This window comes from Bombus vancouverensis, chromosome 14 (genome assembly GCF_051014615.1).
Source record: "Bombus vancouverensis nearcticus chromosome 14, iyBomVanc1_principal, whole genome shotgun sequence".
Taxonomy (NCBI): Eukaryota; Metazoa; Arthropoda; class Insecta; order Hymenoptera; family Apidae; genus Bombus; species Bombus vancouverensis.
Window position 1 is genome coordinate 8,214,945 of NC_134924.1, and position 20,931 is coordinate 8,235,875.

The following is a 20,931-nucleotide window of genomic DNA, read 5'->3' on the forward strand; positions in this document are numbered from 1 at the left end:
CAAACGTAGCGCCTCCTGGTATCAAAATAACGAAACATTTAACAAAATTGAAGCATTATATTATATGTGTATGTATTGGTTACAAATTATAGCAATCATTATTGTATGTACGTATTTAAATTACAAGTTCTTGAAAATCTACCAAACATTGGATAGAATTAATAGATATTTTTATGATGGATAATATATTCTTAAAGCTTTATACAATGCATAGGAACATTATTGTTACATAACTTTCCTTGTTAGAAAATTCATAAAATTAAAAAATGAATTAAACAAACTAATTTTAATCTCCTTGTGAAATGGGCGAACCGCGATCGCGTTTGGAACCTTTGCCTTTTCCTTTTGATTTTGTTTCTCGTTTTCTACTTATTGAAGATGTAGATGTGGTAGATGTAGAATCCGCTGGACTCGAGTGACTTGATCCCTCACGATCCCAACGTGCTAATGCTTCTCTTAAATTTTGTCCATCTCCTTCTTCATAGGTGTCTACATCTACATGAAGATTATCTTGACTAGATTGTATATTGTTTCCAGATTCCAAATTTGCCCTCATTTCTTTCCTTTGATCTTCTGTATGTTGTGGACACCGCATAGATCTTGTACATAACTTTTTTGTATGCTCTGATATTACTCCACAGATTTGTGTTAATAAAATCCTTTTATCTTCCAAAGACATATTTTCGTAATTTGATGGAGAATTCTCATTACTGCTATGTATATGTTCACTTACAGTTTCCCCATTCCTTTGATTACTTTTTTGTTGTTTTGTTCTTTTTATACCATTGCGATCTTTCCTGCGTTTACGCTTATCATTATTTAAGCTCCAATCAACATCATCGTCATCATCGCTTATAACACCACTGAAGTTACTGAGATCTTTCGAATTATTTGCTATGCGTCTTGATGCAATTCTTGAACTATTTCGTCCCATGCCCATACATTTCTCTAAATGAGTTGCAAAACGACAAGCTGCGACTCCTCTATCACAATTTGGGCAATTGCATTCTTGGGATTTCTTGACAGGATGTTGTCCAAAAACATCCAATCCTGGAGAATCTTTAAGACATTTTACAATTAGATAAATTATATAAAAACAATAATCATTCTAAAAATAGCTGCTTTAACATACTTTAATGTACTTAAAAGTATTTGTCAAATATAAACATTTTGGTAGTAAATAAACATAACCTGATTACTGAAGTCTAGTTATTGATATCCTTAATAATATTTCTTTACCATTTGCTCACCTACAATAGCATAAGATTCATCATCAGGTATGCCTTCTTCTACATCAGAACTACCAGTTTTTGTAGTTCGATGTACATCGAAAACAAATCCCATTAAAACCTCATCTAGGAGGTCGTCAAAAATTTCTTTAGTCGCACCTTCCACATTCTCGCTTTTACTCATAAATTCCAGAAATCGTCTGTTTAATTCTTGAATTCTCTCTTCAGTCACGGACATTTTAAGTGTCGAGTAATCATACAATACAATCTCGTTCTGTTTACAGTGCTATGGTAACAACTCCGCTTCGTAACATGTGTATGTATTTCTTACTTTCGCTTAAGATGCGCTAATCGAATTGAAACGCTTCGTTAAATATAATACTTGATTTATTGTTATTAATGTGCGCATTTTTTCAACGAAAAAATTATTTCTTGACAAGTAAGCGGTTTATAAAAACTTAGTGCAATACCTGAATTGTGACTGACATGACATATAAGTATATATATATATATATATATATATATATATATATATATATATAGTATAGTAGTCTATAAATGCGAAACGAAAGCCTATGGAGTTATTCCTTATCTGTATTATCGACGGATGGTTCGATCAAAACTTCACTCTAGATTTTTGTTAAAAATGTACGTATGTAATTATAATTAGTGATATTAAGGTTGAGAAAACAATTTGTGGTAATGCTACAACTCATTTGTTACTTTTTTATTGTACTCAATATTATCGACTCACTATCTAATCGTAAACGTGGATGAACTTCGAGGTAAAACAGTCCCTTGTTTCTTATTTCAAGAGCATTATATGTATATTTAGTTTCTTATTCATTTATCCTAATAATAAAATTAATAATTTGTATATTTTCTAATTACTTTTTATTTAAGAATATTAGAGGACGATATAGGAAAAGAGAAATATACGTATACGTATGTATATGATAATGTGTAATTCAATAGTTGTAATAATAGAAATAAGGTTCTATCCTTAGTCAATAGGAATAGTATTTTGTTGCAAATTTATATGTTCAATAATCTGTTGTAATAATAGCATAATAATTAGGTATATGTATAAGTAAAAATGTTAAAAATTTTCATAGTAATATACATATGTATGTCAACTATTATTTAGGAGAATAAATGTATTTTTAATAGCTTGCGTTTGGTTATTGTGAATTCCGATGACGCGAACAGATTTCGTCCTATTTCTATAAGATACGCCGTACAGCCGTCTACTTGGCAGATTATAAAAATAACTATTTCCGCCATTACCATTTCTTTCTAAAACAGGTATACAGGATTTTTCTTTGTTTTTCTTCACTTCTTTAGTAAATATTCACAAATCACCTCCAATTTCAGTAATTTTTAATATATTGTCAGTCTTCATCTTGAGTAGCGTCGTAAAGATCTTAGTTGGGGTTTTTACACAAGTTTACACAAAAGTATGTAATATTCTGGACGCTATTTGCGAACTGCATTTAAGAGAGTGTGAATAACCGAGATTTTGTTAAGGTAACCCGGATCTAATCCAAACTCATTTCTCATTAATTTTATTAGGTTTTGGTTCGATAAGATTAGATTTTTCTCGGGATGTAGATGAGGGGGTATGTACGCTTTTACTTATCAATACAGGTAGTATCAATAAGTAAAACGATTACTAGTTGCACCTTTTGTGTAAACTTTCTTCTGGCAATAAATTTTTAATAAACGACCATCTCCAACCAAAATTTTCACGACACTATTCAGAGTGATGATTCTGTAACATAATAAATAATGTTAGCTTCCCATTTCACTAAACCTACCCAATGAAAGAACTAGCTATATTTTTAGAGAACTTCGTAGACGAGGGTATTTTCGAATCTTTATTCAAAAGCGTAGATTCCACCCAAACAGATTACAAACAGAGACAAGTTGCTCTTTGTAATAAAGGATTAGGATTTGATCCAACTGCAGAACCTAGCGCAAAACATTGGCTAATTGCCAATAATATCTGACATAATATAACGCATAATCGCAGATACGACGTATTGTTAAGTAAATAAACATAAAATTCAAAGTAATTTTTATGTAATTCATATTGCGAGTCATTCAAAGACAGATAAAAGAAAGAAGTGCGTAGATTTACGCAGATAAACGAGAGTCTATTCGTTTGCTAAAAAAGATTGACATTCCACTTTTCATTAAAGCGTATTATTTAATTTATTGACATTGAAATTTTTAGCAGGTTTAAATGTCAATAAATCAGAAATCTGTCAAAGGTAACACGAAGAGGGGGATGAGAGAGAGAGAGAGAGAGAGAGAGAGAGAGAAGAAAAGAAGGAATCATGGAAAAGAACATTAAAAGAGGGTTGTCAGCTGCAACCTTAACACAATTCTATTTTTTTCGATGCATTAGGCCGTGTGCCGAAAATGACGCAATCAAAGTGGTGACCGCGAGAGGAGGCGACGTACGTATACGTATACGTAAAATTCGCTCCCTCTCGTGCGTGTACCGAAAGAAAGAGAAAGATGGATCGAAGTGGGGTGGAACGATCATAGTAGAAGCTGAAGAAGAGTCTCGGCGAACGGATAGAATCGTACGTACCTTCATCGTGGCTGCAGTGGTGGATCTTTCACTCTGGTGCGCACGTTAACAGATTACGACAGATAGCAACCGTACGTGCAGCAATTCGTTTGTCGACAAGAGTTCAACGAAAGGTACACGTAGCACCGACGAACGAGCGAATTTTTAACCGAAAAGAAAAACGAACTGAAAGGAAAAATGGTGTACGAGAGCGACTTCTATACAACCCGACGACCCTACTCACGGCCTCTCGTTTCGTCCTACAGCATCACGGTCAGTATATATGGGATTGTTGAAAGAGCGGGATGAAGTATGTCTTAATAATGTTTTGCTGGATGGCACTAACGTCGAATAAGAGCGTCGAGTGTAACTCGGAAACACTTTAACCGAACCACCCTTGTTCGGACTTTTTTCGATCCGGAGTCAACGTTTTGTTTCTCGGAAAATTTCTGTCAAATTTTCGAAGATATTTGTATGCGCGACAGTTTCACCATTGCTAACATATTATATTTGCAAAATCGATAAAATTGCGAAACATTGGCTCTTTAACGATCGAAAGATCGACACTCCTTGATTACCCGTTCGTTTGCGAAATCGATCAACGACAGGCACGATATCAACCACGATACAAATACGATCTAAACGAATCGTTATTGCTGTCGGCGGATCGAGTTCGATGCATTTCGAAGTCTCTACTTCCACACTGTATTCCGATAAATATTGTTATTCGTTGTTACCATTTTTGTCATTGTTATTACTGTTATTGTTTAACAGTTTTTTGAACCTCGAAACATGCACTCGGTGTCTCCTAGAAATCAAATAAATATTTAATACGAGTCAATTACACGATTACTGTTAGCAGAACCTACACACTTGAATTAATATGCAAACTTGACAAGTATATCAGTTAAAAAGAGTTAAACGTATAACTGCACGGTAATAACTTCCAGTTTACGGAATTAATTTTACCTGCACCAAATAAGCTCTGACACGAGTTACCCGTCGACTTAAACGGACGGAAAAAATTACTTGTTGAATGATTTGTTTTCAAGACACCCTCGTTGTGCCCGTTTTGAATCTGTTTTGTATGTATATGTTACGCCCTATAGTAACCAGGGTTTCATCGGCTATGTATCAATTGTACTTATTGTTTCATGTGCCTGTTTGTGTCAATTCTTCAAATATTAAATGATGAGAGATATTTTCGATCCGAAATAAGATTTATCTACAGAGGAGACAAATAATAAAATTCGCAAAAGTTGTTGTAAACTTTTACTCGAGACTGACGATTATTTCATTACAACGGTTATTTTTATTCTGAAATAAAAAAATTGAAAACTGATATAATCGAAGTGATTTGCGAGTAGGGAAATTAGAGAAAAGCCTATTCATAGCGGTGCAGCCATTTTCCGGGACTTCGTCGCGTTAAACTTAGATGCCGCACGACCCGGCAAATTTTGGATCCGTGAACACGAAAACGTATATGGGCTGACAAATCTATCATACGACAAAAATCAACTGAACAGAGTATATATAAAAATGCAAATGAACGAATTGTACAAATGTAACTGAGTTACAAGTTTGGACAGAATCAGTAACAGAAGGAATCATTTATCGAGAAATATTAGTGAAATGTTGTTGTAACAACGTGTTATAGTCGTAGTGACTTCTTCGACAGTTTAGATTATTGGGCTGTTCCATTGTTGATCATGCATCCATCAATGGTACCGTTAAAAGCTGACCTAAATACTTAACTCCTCGGTAATTCTAATTATGTTCGAGAGATCTTCACCGAGGCCTCTAACTCGAGCATCTCGAACGATTTCAATGACAAAGAGGTTGACGAAACAACACGCCAACGAGGAAACATCTTTCGATGGTTGAAGATGTTATTAAAACATTTTCCGTCTTTCTCCGTTTCAGTAGAGGGGATTTGTGAGCATCGGTGTTGCGTTACTCTGCCCTAATTTAGACTCCCGACGAACCAACGACGTTGACTCCCACCACAAAAGTTAAAATTCGTCACGGAAATTCATACATGATTTCTAGTGACCATACTTGCTTCCCAGATTTTGTGTCGCAGCAGTTCATGTTTCTCATTGTTTCGTGACTATTGCTCAAACTGCTCGCAATTAGAATCGGTAATATAACTTGATATCTATTTTTATCGAACGTCGTTCCAGCCCAACGAAATGGACAGAGAAAAAGAGAATCCTCTTCTTCTTGCGTTGTACTTAGATCTTAAAATAACGATTCCTCCGCATGTAGGAAGAGGGGTAATTAGACAGACCGTGTCTTTTGTGACACTTTCGTGATGACTAAGAGAGAGAGAGAGAGAGAATAAAAATAATTTTTATGGAAAGTTGCACAAGCGATCGCACGAAAATATTTAAAGTGAAAGAAAATCCTGCAACACGAATGAATGTATTTGTAGAGATGATATAAGGAGGGGTTGTGCCGTAAAAAATCTCGATCGACATCAACGATTCGGAATGTGCGGAGGCGAATATGGGGGCGCGAGATGTTGCGTTCCTTGTATACCATTCACGATGCTTTGATCTATTTTTACACAAGGATAAGAAACATATACTGTGGCAGAAAATAATATCGCGTCAAGAATCATCGCGGGGAAGAGAAAGAAGATAATATTTATACTCTCTTTATACTCCAGAGTAACTGTCATGACACACGCACGATTTTCAGACGGGAATGTCATGACTTTTACTAGTATAATATCAACGATCGATACACATAGCATAGCGATAATACGGAAGAATGGTGTGGAAGTGAAGATATCGAAAGGAACAAAGTTTTTGATCGACGCTCGACGACGAAAGGGAAAACGATGTCGAATAAGAAAAGGAAGCAATTGAATGGGGCAGAAGTTAAACGCATCTCGAACCTGATGAAATTTACAGAAGCAGGACTACTTTCCGTGGGAAAAAGTGCCGTTTGTTCCACGACCATCCCTGGTACCAGAACCATTCACCGTTTGGGGACGCAAGAAACAAGATCCAAAAAAAGAATTTTATCAATACGTTACCCTGAAGGACAAGGAGGGTGTCGTGCGTGGTAAAAATCCCGCGAGAGAAGACCATACTCGACAGTTGGTGGATGGTGGCGCAGTGTCAAAGGTCAGCCTGGACGCCGCGACTGAACTGGCAACTAAGGGTCACGTTTTCGAGAAAGGAGTGCTTTCTAGACAACCAGCTACTAAAAGACACATCGTTCCTCCCGCTAGTGGTCGTACTAAGATACTGATGGCACTCCAAACGCCTTCTTGGTACCGATTTTAACAACACCGTTGCGAGTAAATGACGTTTGATTGGAAACAAATGATATTTTTTTTCATTTTGTAAAAAGATAATCTAAGAATTCGACACGACTGACAGATATTTTAATATGCTGCTTCGTAGAACTTGGAATTAATTCAGTGATGAATATTAGGACGATTAATTTTGGTCGGTTTAGAAATTTTTTTACCAGTCTTTACTCTTCTTTCTTTGAATTTTATCTTGGCATTTGCTTAGAGCGACATTCTCACGAAGATTAGAGTTTTACAATCGACGATATACTCGTAATAGCTCAAATCTTTCCCTTTTGTACAAATTTTACACGAACCTGATACTTTCGTGTTATTTCCTTTTTTAGCCCATACAAATATACATATACACAGACAAACATCTTGTTTTCCATAACCATGAACGACTATGGAAATTATGGATTGCTGCTTTATACATATACTACCGTTGCTTTACTTTTCGTTTTCTTGTTCGTTTACTTTGTATGCACATCGAACAAATAAAGTGTTTCGATTTCGAAAAGCGTGTTTACTGGATTCATTACTACTCAAGATATGTTTATCTAAACGCGTTAAGTCGAAGACCTTGAGTCGAACAATACCCTGTTCTATAATATACAATAATAATCGTATCTCAGTGATATTGTTTGTGGAAAGAAGGAGGAAACTGATTAAGAATACATTTCTGCTATAGTACTATCGACGTCTGGGTCATGAACTTATTTCATATCGGTATTACAGATAGTTGGAAGATTAAACTTCCTATTAAGCTTAAATATCGATGCAGGTGAGCAAAGTTGACAGAGAATATGACCAAAAGTTTTAGGTCGAAAGCTAAAGTTGAAACGAGACACCGAGATGCACTCGTGCATATGAGCGAAGAATACGAACATAACGTAGACACTATTACATTACGTTATCCATGTGTTTCTTGGCAAAGGCTAATTCAGTTGCTCAACGTTGCACTCTAGAGTGTCCTGAATATCTCGGCAAGGAGACATTATTAATGCATACGTGTACCGCTCTACGTTTATAATTGGCCCGCACGTTGTGTGTCTACAGATAGATCGATATATGTATTATCACAAAATATCTTAGCGATTCCTTTACTTTTTTCTTCCGCATTTTAACATACGTAGTTATATCGTAGATTCAAACAATATAACCCAAATCTTAACGTTCTCAATCTCCAAAAAGTCCACCCACCGCTTCGTCTGAATTCTTAAAAGTAACATTGGCAATGATCAACGATTAATGGATCGTGTCTCGTTTTAAGCGTTTTAATCGATATTTCGATGATAACGATTCAACTACACGAGGCAAGATGAATCGGACGAAGTACCGGTTGTATTTTTTATTCCATTAATACTATACCGTGATACGCGATACGTCCTTTTCTCCAGTACATGTTATTCCAAAACGGAGAACAGAGCCAGCCAAAATTCAGTTTCAAACGGGTAAAACGCAAGAATGACAGAACGATTGCGCAAAACGTTTGATTCAAAATTCGATCAAAATTAAAAAATCAATTACCCGCAACAAATCAAACTGCAAATATTTAAGATGCAATGGAATCCGCTCGCGAAGCTTGTAATTTTTTAACTTGGGAGCTTCCATGATCGCTCCAAAAAAAAAAAAAAAAAAAATCGTAACGTTTGATCCATTTTTGCTGTTCGATCGCGTTGCTTCGCGACTCACGAGACGCGCGATAAACGCAGTATATAGAGAGAAAAGTGCGATATGTGATCAAGATGTTTTAGTAAAAAAATGAAAAAGTTCTGTTCTCCGGAAATGCCTGTTCTCCACATTGTTGACCTTGTGTAACCCGAATCTGTAGACGCCTCGGCATTATGTGGTCCGTGACTATCCGGAAACCGGGGTGAGGGCTGCTCAAGAGCAGTACAGCTATGCCTACACCAACACCAGCTCATCGAGTTCCTCCTCCTCTACGGATCCGTACTCGTACAGCCGCCGTCCGCAGAGGACTAGCTACACCGAAGAGAACGTCGTCAAGAGGGAGAGCGGACCGTACGGATCGTATTCGACCGAGAGGTCATCTAGGACATCGAGTGGTGGCGGTCCTGGAAGCTATCATTCCTCTTACGAGTCCCACACTTCCGGTCGTTTACCTGGCGGTACCACTTACCGCCATTTCTCCTACCGCGTCTAAATTCCCGACCGGATGGCCTTCGATATTTTCGTTTCACCGATTTTGATCAAAGAATGATTTAACATTGAATTTCAATTACATCTTCAACACCTAAGTTATATAGATACGAACATTGATTTTGGTGAAACGAAAGAACCGTCGACTTACGTTTTTAATTACTTACTCGAATCTATTCGAAGCTTCATCGAAGCGAATCAATTCGGACGAAGTATATAATTCGATAGGAAGACGGGGTTCAGGTTTTTTCTTTTATTTGCATCGTTTAAATATCGCCGCTATACGGTATTTGAAGCAACACGTACTACTTATATTATATTACTGTGAAAACGAATTTTGTAGCTGTACTTAGATATTCCGTAGACGCGATAATTACATAACACCGTTAAATACATTGCATTAATAGTTAAACGACACACTGAATATTGTAACGATGATTATGTGAATCTTTGTTTCGATTTAAATAATAAATTCAAAAGTACCGCTTTACTTATTTCGTGCAATATTTGATCGACTTTGTTCGATGGATCCAACGTGTAGGATTTGTTTCGTAGTTATCGATTCTTTCTACTTATCGATTATACGTATGGGAGTGTTTTTTTTTTTTTTTTGCTTTCGCATAGCAAATCAACAGTTTTATATCCGCGCAAGCATAATTTCGTTTCTTCTAGCGTGTGCAATGATAGTGTGAATTAATGAAAGAGAACGCATTAGTATCTTTGCGATCAAAATAAAATTATAAAGATAACTCGTCAGTATATCAACTATATTCGAATATAATGCGAACGTTCACTTTTGTGTATCAAACTGCTAACTGTGACTAACACCTAAACCCATCTCAATAGACACACAACGCGACAATCGGCCAAATTACTTGTTACAAATGATCGAAAATTCATTACAACTGTCGTAGCATTACTTTTTTCCGTCAAAGGTACACTTTTCCTTGCATTTCCTTCTTCCCGTTACGTATCGCTTTCTATCGAGAGAATACATGATCGATTCGACCGATGATCACTATTTGATAATACGCACGTGTGTAAACAAGGAAATAAAGGAATAAATAAAGAGAAACATAAAAGAGAGTGCCGAAAGGGATATTATACTGCAAACGTTACTAACTGGCTGTTGTTCTTCTTCTTTCTATTTATTCTGCTTCCTACGTGACTCCTCGTCCCCTGCCGCTGCTGGATTGCGCCCGATATCGTCGAAAATCGATTAAATGAAACACAAAACATTCATCTTTATAAATACAACCGAAACGGAACAGCAGGACCGGCCGATTACCTTACCGATCTCCACGATTCTTCAGGTAAGTAGCATGGAATTGACGCTAATGGACAAGAAACTAGCTCGCTTGCGAAAATGTTCACGGAAAGTGTTGAATTGCAAATGCGAAATGCGGCAAGTGCGATTTCTTCTTGTTTTGTTAAACGACGCTTTTCTGCTTATTTCATCCGCACTATTAAACCATCGTTCGATCGTCACGTCGATCGCTAGAATTTGGCCGAACTGGCTCCTCTTCGATTAACCAAACTCATCATCTATCGCTATTCATTTTCGTAAATCAAGGAAAATATAGAAACGTGCACGCGTTCATCGATTCTTCTTACAATTAGCACGATCGCACACAGGTAAATGCTTTACTATCTCTAGTTATCATGGAAACAGCTGGAACATTGCTGCACGTAGCGATCACGGTAATCGTGATTATGTATCTAATCGATTGCCTATTGCGCTCTGCTGCTAATCGCTCGAACGAATTTATGGAAACGAATGAGGAACAGAAAAGAGAAAGGGAGAAAGGGAGAGAGAAAGAAGGCGAGAATGAGAAAGATCGTACGCTTAAATGGAGCTAGTGCGAGCTTAAGAAGAGTACGCTTGTGAGAAGCTAATTGTCGCTGATGCCGCTGGGAACGTAACAATTAGTCGACGTATTAGTAAAGCAGAGTTCGTGCCTCTAGTTGAGAAGCATTCCTCGCATGCCATACGTGGCTCATAAACGGCTCGTGACTGTAATCCACCTGCCGTACCATACCGTGTACCATGGCGGCAGTCTGATACCGATAAGAGTTCATGCGCGCGTACGTCCCAGCGTCCTTGCAGCTGAGATCAACAGGATACGCAACCTGACAAGACCGTCGACCGAATCCTACACGGAAAAGTATCTTCGATCCAAGGATCACATCGTAAGTCTGCCACGTTTCTCGTGATATCTGTTCAGTGCAAAACAGCGTCATCATTCGTGGCCATTAGCATGAGCGTCATCCAGTCATCATCCATGTCATCGATCGTATTACACCGATCATTGTCGTCGTCGTGTCTCTTCACGATTTCAACTCGTCTTCGACACGCAACATCTGGCATCCTTGTTCGGCGGAATCGCGTCGTCTTTTTAATGGACATCTCGAGAAATGTAGAGCTTTTACACTTCTATGATCGATACTTGACGAGTCGCACTTGACTCTGCGAGCATTGTTAATTCTTCGAACAGCCTGTACGAATTTCGTGTTGGGAGGACTACGCTCGGAGCATGCTTAACACCTGAAATTCATAGCTTCTCGTATCGTATCTTTGTCGCGTCTCTTCATTCCAGAATATAGAATTTAATCCAATAGAGTCGGTCAACTGGATTAACCGAATAACGAACAAATCGTAGTAGATATATATATATATATATATAATTCCTCTCGTAAGAGAGTGGTCCTTCGTTCGACGTATATTTTACGTGTGTCTCTTCGCAGTACTTCGACGACGAGGCGAGGGAAATACGTGCGAGAGTGGATTCTCTTCTTCGACGAGTTCACGTCTTCATTCCACGAGCCGTAGCAAGGTATTTAAGCAGCGATTGTTATGCGGTTAGAACGAAAATGAAAGCAATTCTAGAGTACGATTCCAAGCATTTGTTAGACGATCGAATCGCGTAACGATTATATCATTTGACGAAATATATCATTTGACGGCACGATAATACGAACCGTTTAATTTTTAGCGACTTCGCGGAAGAGATAATACCAGAACGTATGGGCAGCGGGGATTACGTCCGTCGACTAATCTCTGGAAAACACAACGCGAAGAAAGACACGATAGAGCCGATTTCCTGGTACGATGTGCCCGATCGAGGTAACTTCGGTAATCTGGCTTGCGTTAAATATGTCGCCGGCAAGCCACAATCGGTCAGGAAACCCTACTTCAAGGTTGCTGATTTACGTCCTTCGGACGTCAAAAACGATGTCAATTTTCTGAGTTACTACAGCAAGAACCGCGAGGCGGCGGCTAACGCCTGTGAGTAATTTCGATATACAGACGCGACGCCACGATTATTTATACTTAATGCAACGACGGTTACGAACACCATAACTGACAATCGGACACGGACGACACGTATGACGATTCGAGAAAAGAAAAACTCTCGAGTGCACTAGCTTTCCTTTGCGATCGACGTCTATATGAAGCAGACGGTACAAATCAACCAATAATTTACTGAATTCGAACACGAAACATGTAGAAACAATAGGAATACGTAGTAGTACGTTATAGCGGGAAAGTTTAATGCGCGAATGACGCTAATCATCTCTCTCGAAATTATAAATGCAAAGCGATTTCTTACTATCCGATGTGGATAAAGAAGAAAAAGAATTAGAATGTCATTTGGCATTAATCTCGCTCGCGCTCTGTTATCACATATATCTTGAAGAAAATTTTGGAAAATAAAAGCGGCCATGTGACGCCGTTGTGTGTACGTTTTTTTTGGTTTTTTCTCTCCCGCTCGGTTTTCTACTTTTTCTTCTCTTTTTTGGATGGATTGCCATTGATCCGCTCTATCTGACAATTTTTGCTGTGCTGTGTTATTCTTATATTTTAGCGTATTTTTCCTCGTTCGTTACGTAGTTTCCTCTTTATCTTTTTTTTTCTCGTATTTTGTTCGTGGCTGTACATTTCTGTTATATTATATATATATATGTATATTGTGTCTAATGAAACATGTATGTAGCGACGAAGGTGTGAGACAGAACATTGTTTTTTTCCTCGTCTATGCTGCATCGAACGGTTCCGTACGTTTTTCTTTTCTTACTTTGTTCATCTTCATCGTCACCGCGCACATTAACGGAATAAACGGCAATCACGACGATACGCGGCTTGAAACTGGAAACCGAAAAGAAAGCAAGATTTTGCACGAAGACAAACTTCAGTATCAGGCAGAATCGGATGACTGGGACACGTACACGCGGGTAAAAATGGCAGAGAAGAACCAGTTCGGCTTTTTTCAACGTTTCAGGCAAAGGATGGAGGGATCGAGTTCCAGAGCTATACGAAGATCCAACAAAAAACAAAAAGAAGGAGGAGGAAGTGAAAGAAAACGAGACACCCACAGAGGAGTGACTACGCTCGCGTTAAATATCGTTCCACTTTTTAAATCTACGAAACTACCGCCTTTTAATTTGGGAACGCACGTTCCCGCTTCTATACAAAGATGACTCGCGCAACATGTTCTTTATTCTAAGATCGATCGCGTGTGAAAATCTTTACCGAAAGTATTTCTGCCTGAGGTAAAAACCCGAGACTGATAGTCGAGTATTTCATTAAAAGTTAGACACGTCTATGTCGACTTAATTCGATTTCTATGAATGATAGTAATTTCGTAATAGCAGTTACGAGTAATCGTTTGTATCGTTCTGTTTGAGCAAAATTTCCTTTCTTTGAGAAATTTCTACGCACGATTCGAGTAATCTGTAATTATATTGGATTAATTAATACGATTAATACGATGTTCATTATTTCGTTTCTCGTTGAATCTGTTCGACCTTGCCAGAAAATGTCCAAATAAATTAAGCATAACCGATGATTAAAACAGCACCGTGAATTGTTCCCCTTGCACAAAAATCGGGAAATTAGAAGAAGTGGCTTAGCAGTGAATGCATTGCTTCGAGGTAAGATTCCTTACGTGCTTTACCTACATTTCTAATAATTAGGCCGGCTGACATTTTGTTTCTGAAGTGAAGTTGAGTGGTTTTCGGTTGTTGAAAAGAAACATTAATTTTAATAGTAACAGTAACGACACTGTAACGACAAGAGCGATATCACAGTATCGTACAATCTTGCATCAAAAGGGACGAAAGAGTCTCGCACGAGTTCATTTCGTGCTACGAGCGCTATCTAAATATAATCCTAATGAAAATGTAATTTGTAACACAAACGAACGTGAAATTCCCATCGGAGAAGCAAATGCTACTCAAGTTGAAACATGTTAAGTATAAACCGTGTGTTTTTATTCATTGACCATCGTATTACGATCATCGTTACCACGTATGTATAATCGGAGACAAACGCAAAACCGAGATAAAACGAGGACAACAATCCGATTCATCGTTTCTGCAAATCGTATTACGTCGTAATATTTCGTCGTAAGAGGAAATATCATAAATCGCAGAAATAATTTCATCGCCGATATTCTCGAATTCAAAGATTTTTAATATTCTAATTCATTGGTCGCACACCATCGTATGTGTAAATATTAATTTGCTTTATCTTTGTAAAGCATCCTATCCGTGTCGATAGGATATGGTGAATTAACAAATACGTTTTGTATCGTAACACACTTCCCAAATATTGCCCTGGCTAACGTTTTAATCGCAGCTTTACTCCGCGTTTTCACTCGTGTTTATTTCAGATACAGAAATATAGCCTCGCAGGAATCTTGATCGTTAACTGAATATTTACGTTTCGTATTATTCTATAGCGCCAGATGTGCCGATGACGGAAAGAGAATTACGGAAGGGTCAGTAATATTTCTCACTAACTTTCGTCGATAAATGCAACCTGTACATGTTATTTCGTTGTCCTTGTTCACGTAGTTTGACAAATTTTAGCGCGAGCGTTGCAACCTGATTTGGATGAATCAACGCTGAGGAAAGGTACGATTCTTCTTGAAATTCCAAGTGTTCATGTTCCATAAAAACATGACATCGTGATCGTTCCATGTGTCTTGTAGAAATTAAAACAGATAAAGAAACGGAATCAAAGCCAGAAAAGAAACGTGGATTTAAGCGAGGAAAAGCGGAAACGAAGGGAACAGAGGACGAAGCAACCAAAGCTTCGACATTGCAATCTGTAAAGGAGCCAGAACCGGTGAACGAAACTCAATCTAAACCGGAAACTATAAAAGAGGCTGAATTTGCATCAGAAATTGCGAAACAACCCGAACCCTTGCAAGAATCCGAACTCAGCAAACAACCTGAACCTGTAAAAGCACCTAAATCCGCGAAAAAAGTCAAACCTATGAAAGAGCCGGAACCTGTGAAAGAAGCGAAACCTTCGAAGGAACCTGAACCTGCGAAAGAACTGGAACTTGCGAAGCAACCCGAACCTGCGAAGGATCCGGAACCTACGAAGGAACTGGAACCTGCCAAGGAACCAGAGCCTTTGAAAGAACCAGAGCCTGTGACGGAAACGGTGTCTGTGGAGGAGCCGGAACCTGTGAAGGAAGCGGAACTTGCGAAAGAAGTACAACTCGCGGAGAAAACAGAACCCGTGAAGCAATCAGAACCGGAATTGGAAGCTATAAAAGAGCCCGTGAAAGAATCCGAATCTGTGAAGGAACCTGAGCCACTTGGAGAACCTGCGAAATCGTTAGAACCGGAATTAAACTCGGAAAATCCAGCGGAATCTATACAAGCGGTTACGGAAGCCTTGCAAGAGTCAGAATCAGAAGCAGTTCAAGGGCCGCAACCGATATCCGAGCTAGAAACCAATCAAGAATCTACGCCGAAAGCAAGTTCAGAACCTCAAACTACAGAAGGTGTAAGTGAGTCGGACGAAACAGACGAAAAGAAGGCGACAAATAAAGTTGGTATGTTGATCCGAAAAAGAAGTTGCCTAAGAATTGATAAAAAAAATTGTAGGTAGACATACCGAGTCAGCTGGCGAGTATAAAATGTAACCAGATGATTATGATTATTATTATAGTGTACAATTATTCCCAAATCTATTTTATGTTGCATGATATTCGTTTTGTATCGTATATAATTCCTTTGTTCGGTCTTTGAAAACGTACCGTAATGTATTGTGCGCGAGACGTTGCACAAATAGAAGTTGGTCGATTTAAAATTAGGATTTTTAAGCAAGGAAAATTTTGATCGGCCAGTTAATGAGAAGATTTTCATTTCAGTGAAACACGACAAGGAAGAGGCGGTTAAAAGAATAGAGGAATACCTTGTTAAAGCTGTTGAGGAGGCAAGGTGCGTAGTTTTTAGTAAAATTGGCACGTATCGGTAGTTACGATATTATGTAAGAAACGAGACTGTTGGCGAAACGATTAACATCATAACATTGAACTCGGCCAGGTAACCTGTTAATCGATTTGCAATCGACATACTAGCCAAAATTTCAACCTCTGTCGAACTGAAATCGTAATTGAGCTGGCGGAACGCGGGTATCTAATAATGACGCTATAATCGAGCACTGAAAATGTTTCATGCGATCCTTCCATGATTTGTTATAGGACTGAGGAAGAAAAGAAACAGGCTGCCGAGGAAGAAATAGCAAAACTCGAAGCGGATGAGATGAAAGCATGGGAAGCATTGCAGGTAGCGCAGGAACGTTTGGCGCATCTTGACGAAATTGTCGAACAAGAAAAAGCCGAAGCCGAAAGAAAAGCCGAGGAGGCGAAAATCGAGGCTAATCGACTGGAAACAGAAAGAATACTCGAGGAAGAAAGGTATAATTTATGCATTAGAAGAAGATATGTGTTTTTAAATTGTGAATCACGTACGATGTAATTGATGCATAATTTTGTATATTAGGAAAATAGCAGAAGCTAGAACAACAGCTCTGTTGAAGGAACAGGAGCGAATGATCATAGAGGAAGAACTCGAGAAGGCTCGTGACCAAGAGGAAACAGAGATAAGGTTAGCGAATGTTACGTTCGACGATCCAGACGAAGTGAAAGACATCGAGCATTTTCACGACGATGTGATAACCAGCGATATCACTGATCAAGAAAGGGAAGAAAGGCTCTGTGATCCAGTTACAGATGACGATACGAGGGTAAATACCAATTTTCAATAACTAACAACGTCTCGACAACTCACGAGTAACGATTAACCCGCAACTACTCGCAGCTTCCTCGCAACTGCAACTAGTGGCAACTCAGTCGTAGCTACAACTACTGACTACTGATTACTGACTACTGATTAGTGATTACTGATTACTGACTACTGACCACTCTCTCCACTAAGATGTTCTTTTTATACCAGACTTTTTGGTATTACTACAACGTACACGTGCTTTACAGCTGTTGATCCAAGATGGTCAAGTACATCTTTTTTAATTTCCCAATGTCCTAAAGGTCTACGGGATTATGACCTATCGAAATTATCCCTTCCTCCCGGTCTGTCAGCACTTTTACTACTTTCTGCCTGTTTCGACGGTTTTTCCTCGATACTACATATAATATTAATATTATATCTTATTTTTGCTATTTTCTACGAAGGTCGAAGATGATGTGCAAGAAGAAGAACGTTTTGAGATGACACAAGATCCTTTCGTCGAGGAACCAGAAGGAGCGGAAAGCAAACCTGTAACCGGCGGGAATGCCGTCGAAGAATCGCCAAACATCGAAGAAGTAACGTCTGGTGGAGAAGAGAGTTTCGAATGGGCTGAAGAAGATGCTTAAAAACTTCTCAGAAATTACGTCTCCTCCTTACAAACATTAGGTACATGCTATCATTGTCGCGTTCCGAGTATTACCATTGCATCTCATTAAATCGCGTATAATAATAGGATGAACATTTGTCAATTTCGGGTATCGTCAAACGTCGTTCAATTTAAATCGTTTTAAGTCTTTTTTTCTCCTTTATCAGCTTCGAACTATCTGCATCTATTGTTAATGCGTACGTATGGTTCATTGCTGTCGAGACAGAACCACCGAATCGAGAATGAACATCGATTTTTGTTGGTTTGTCTATAGCAACGACTTTATGGTTAAATATCGTATGAAAATGATCCTCTCAATGAACTTTACATTACTATATTTATTTAACATTACGTCCATCATCAAACGATTTTATATTATATTCTTACACGTAAATCTAATTGTATAGATCACAAATACAGATATGCAAATAGAGCGGCAGAGATACGAGAAAGAAAAAGGAAAAGCAAAGGAACGAGGAAACGAAAAAGAAAAGGAGAAAGGAAATGATTATTTATTTCCTAGGCGAAGAAATTGCTTAGTGAATGTTCCAATTATATAGAGTATAGAGACTATTGTATAATATCGTCGTATTTATTTCCTGTAATTTATCTTCCTGTATACGCTTATTCTAACGTTTCACTTAATCGATATCAGAGAATGCTTTCCTAGGTCTTACGTAACGTATAAATAATGTATACTACAATTGCGAATGAAAACCAGTATGTAAGAAATTATTAATTTCATATCGGTTATGCTGGAAATGGAAAGTCGACAGAATTTTATAATAACTATGCAAAATTAAATAATTAAATAATTATGCAAAATATTACCGCAGTGTTTTGAATGGTAGCCTTTTTAGCGTGTTTTTTTACGAAGAAAACCAGAAATACGTGGCGAACAACATATATATATCTATCAATTGTCATGATGTTCCTACACTTTATTCGCACAGTGCTTTTCGTATTTCTAGCACGCTCTGTATATTCACATAATATTTATTTCGATTACACCTCTATAACAATAAAAATTAACAAATGAGTATTCGAGAAGGATATATTATTATCACCTTCACATTTCCCTTTATTCACATCTGTCCATTTCTAGGTACATCTACATCTATAAGACTGTGGAAATTTCAAAACCGATTTTTTTTTTGTAATTTCAAGTCCTACGTCGAACATGAACATCGCAAAGTTATTTTTACGGTAAATCCTGATTGCGTAAAATAGAGAAAATGAAAACATGGTAGAACGAAACGATTCGTTAAACCGTTTTATAGCTGTTGAAGTTTATCTCGGAATAGAATAGAGAGGAACCAGTGGATAAATGTATAATAGAAATATATTTAAGTATAGGTACAAGTATGCTAGTCCTGGTCCGCACCCTTGCAGCGTTACTTTATAATAGAGCTCCGAACCTTTTCTTTTCTAACTCCAAGTCCAAATGCAAACGTTTATAATACTAGTTTGTGCCTTCCTATCCTTATCTTTACCTAAACTTCATCTTCAATATTATTATTCTTTTAATCGATGTTAAAAAAATAAATGCCACAATTATAAGGTCGCTTTCATAGGAAGAACAATCGCGTATATCTCGACTTTCGTTAATATTACATAATATCGTTTCTAGTACAAAGACCGGGCAAATCTATGTTAAAAAACACATACATACATACATAAATTTTACTGGTACATTGTGAGCATCGATAGCGGATCATAATTTCTTCAGAATTAACGCTAGCCAAAGGGCGGAACACAAGATACGATCATCGAACGTTATCATATTTATACGCTACTTTAGAATCACGTGAAACGTCAAACGTCAAGGAAAAATGGTATTTAATTAAAAGAAAAAATGTTCATAACGTTCTAACTAAGATATAAATGACGAATGACGTTGAATCAAATGCCATATGATTAATTGTATCGATTGGTTGATTTTCAAAACGAAAAACCGTAACCGACAAGGCAAAATCGTTTGTACAAGGCAGGAGGGTCGTAATCAGGAAACCGATGATCGTCCTAAACGTCCGTCGACGGTACGTTGGCCTACCGGTACTATCATAATTTTCAGAAATGAGCGCTGAGATTAGAGAGAATTGACGTCATCGTCGCGACAATAAAAAGAGGGATTCGCGTTCGTTCGTCCGTCCATTCGCAGAGAACGATGTGTATATATATCACTGAATCGTCGTCGGCAATGAATCGTCGTCGAGAAAGCAGGATGCAACGTAAGCACAAATATGCATGTATGGATATACATATATATGTATATATATATACATAAATTTGGAGTTACACATTGAAAACGTTGCGGTTGAACGCATTATTTTTCAATTAAGGGACGTCAATGGCAAACGTCAAGATCTTTTAATAAATTTTCTCGGAATATTGGATATCTTGATTTTCCCTTACTCGTTCAAATATTTAGGAATTTCGATCGTTTCACCACTAAATATGTACATCTTTGTTCTTCTTCCTCCATCACGCAAACGTCAATCGTAATAAACATTCAAGCGATATTTATGGAAGTCTTTATAAACAGCGCATTTACGTCGTCTCGCATGATAAATGATATATGCAGTACTAATATTTCTAAAGCGAGTTATATCCGTAAAACTGAAAGATTTTAAACAGCCATCTTCGTAGTATCACCCCGTTCTGTGTGCACGACATTGACAATGAATTGTGTGAATAGTGCGGCGCGAACGTAAGCACAAACGGGACCTTAGAAAAGTCGATTCACCGATGGAACCGTGCTCTCTTGTGAAATATACGAGTACAACAGCTCCTTCTCTTCGACGATTCAAGAATCTCCGAATTTCACGAAGCGGAAAATCGGTAAAAAAGAAAAAGAAAAAAAAAATGGAAAAGATGGTGAAAAAAAGTAAGGAACAACACGTATCGATTATTGTATGGATGGTTCATCGCGATTGTAAAAAGATGCGAAAGATTAGAAGAT

General features: G+C 37.8%; 2 protein-coding genes across 7 annotated transcripts; one reads left to right on the forward strand and one right to left on the reverse strand.

The window, feature by feature from the left end:
* Positions 1 to 168: 168 nt before the first annotated feature.
* Sgf11 (SAGA associated factor 11kDa) lies at positions 169 to 1,730 on the reverse strand. Its single transcript, XM_033331830.2, has 2 exons — positions 1,251 to 1,730; positions 169 to 1,059 (listed from the first exon to the last, which is right to left on the reverse strand). The coding sequence occupies exons 1-2, from the start codon at positions 1,465 to 1,467 to the stop codon at positions 287 to 289; spliced, it is 990 nt and encodes a 329-aa protein (XP_033187721.1). The 5' UTR covers positions 1,468 to 1,730; the 3' UTR covers positions 169 to 286.
* Positions 1,731 to 3,754: 2,024 nt separating this feature from the next.
* On the forward strand, positions 3,755 to 19,011 carry LOC117155538 (uncharacterized). 6 transcript variants are annotated; one of them, XM_033331620.2, is made up of 13 exons: positions 3,756 to 4,080; positions 10,546 to 10,587; positions 11,240 to 11,464; positions 12,020 to 12,108; positions 12,268 to 12,560; positions 15,016 to 15,054; positions 15,146 to 15,190; positions 15,268 to 16,125; positions 16,444 to 16,513; positions 16,777 to 16,992; positions 17,078 to 17,321; positions 17,767 to 17,989; positions 18,377 to 19,011. In XM_033331620.2, exons 1-12 carry the CDS (start codon positions 4,006 to 4,008, stop codon positions 17,947 to 17,949), a joined length of 2,379 nt encoding a protein of 792 aa, XP_033187511.2. In that variant the 5' UTR covers positions 3,756 to 4,005; the 3' UTR covers positions 17,950 to 17,989; positions 18,377 to 19,011. The 6 variants fall into 6 exon arrangements, with proteins under 6 accessions (XP_033187501.2, XP_033187537.2, XP_033187511.2 ...); XM_033331610.2 differs by having other exon boundaries at positions 3,755 to 4,080; positions 17,767 to 19,011; XM_033331629.2 differs by having other exon boundaries at positions 3,757 to 4,080; positions 10,549 to 10,587; positions 17,767 to 19,011.
* The last annotated feature ends 1,920 nt before the right edge of the window (positions 19,012 to 20,931 follow it).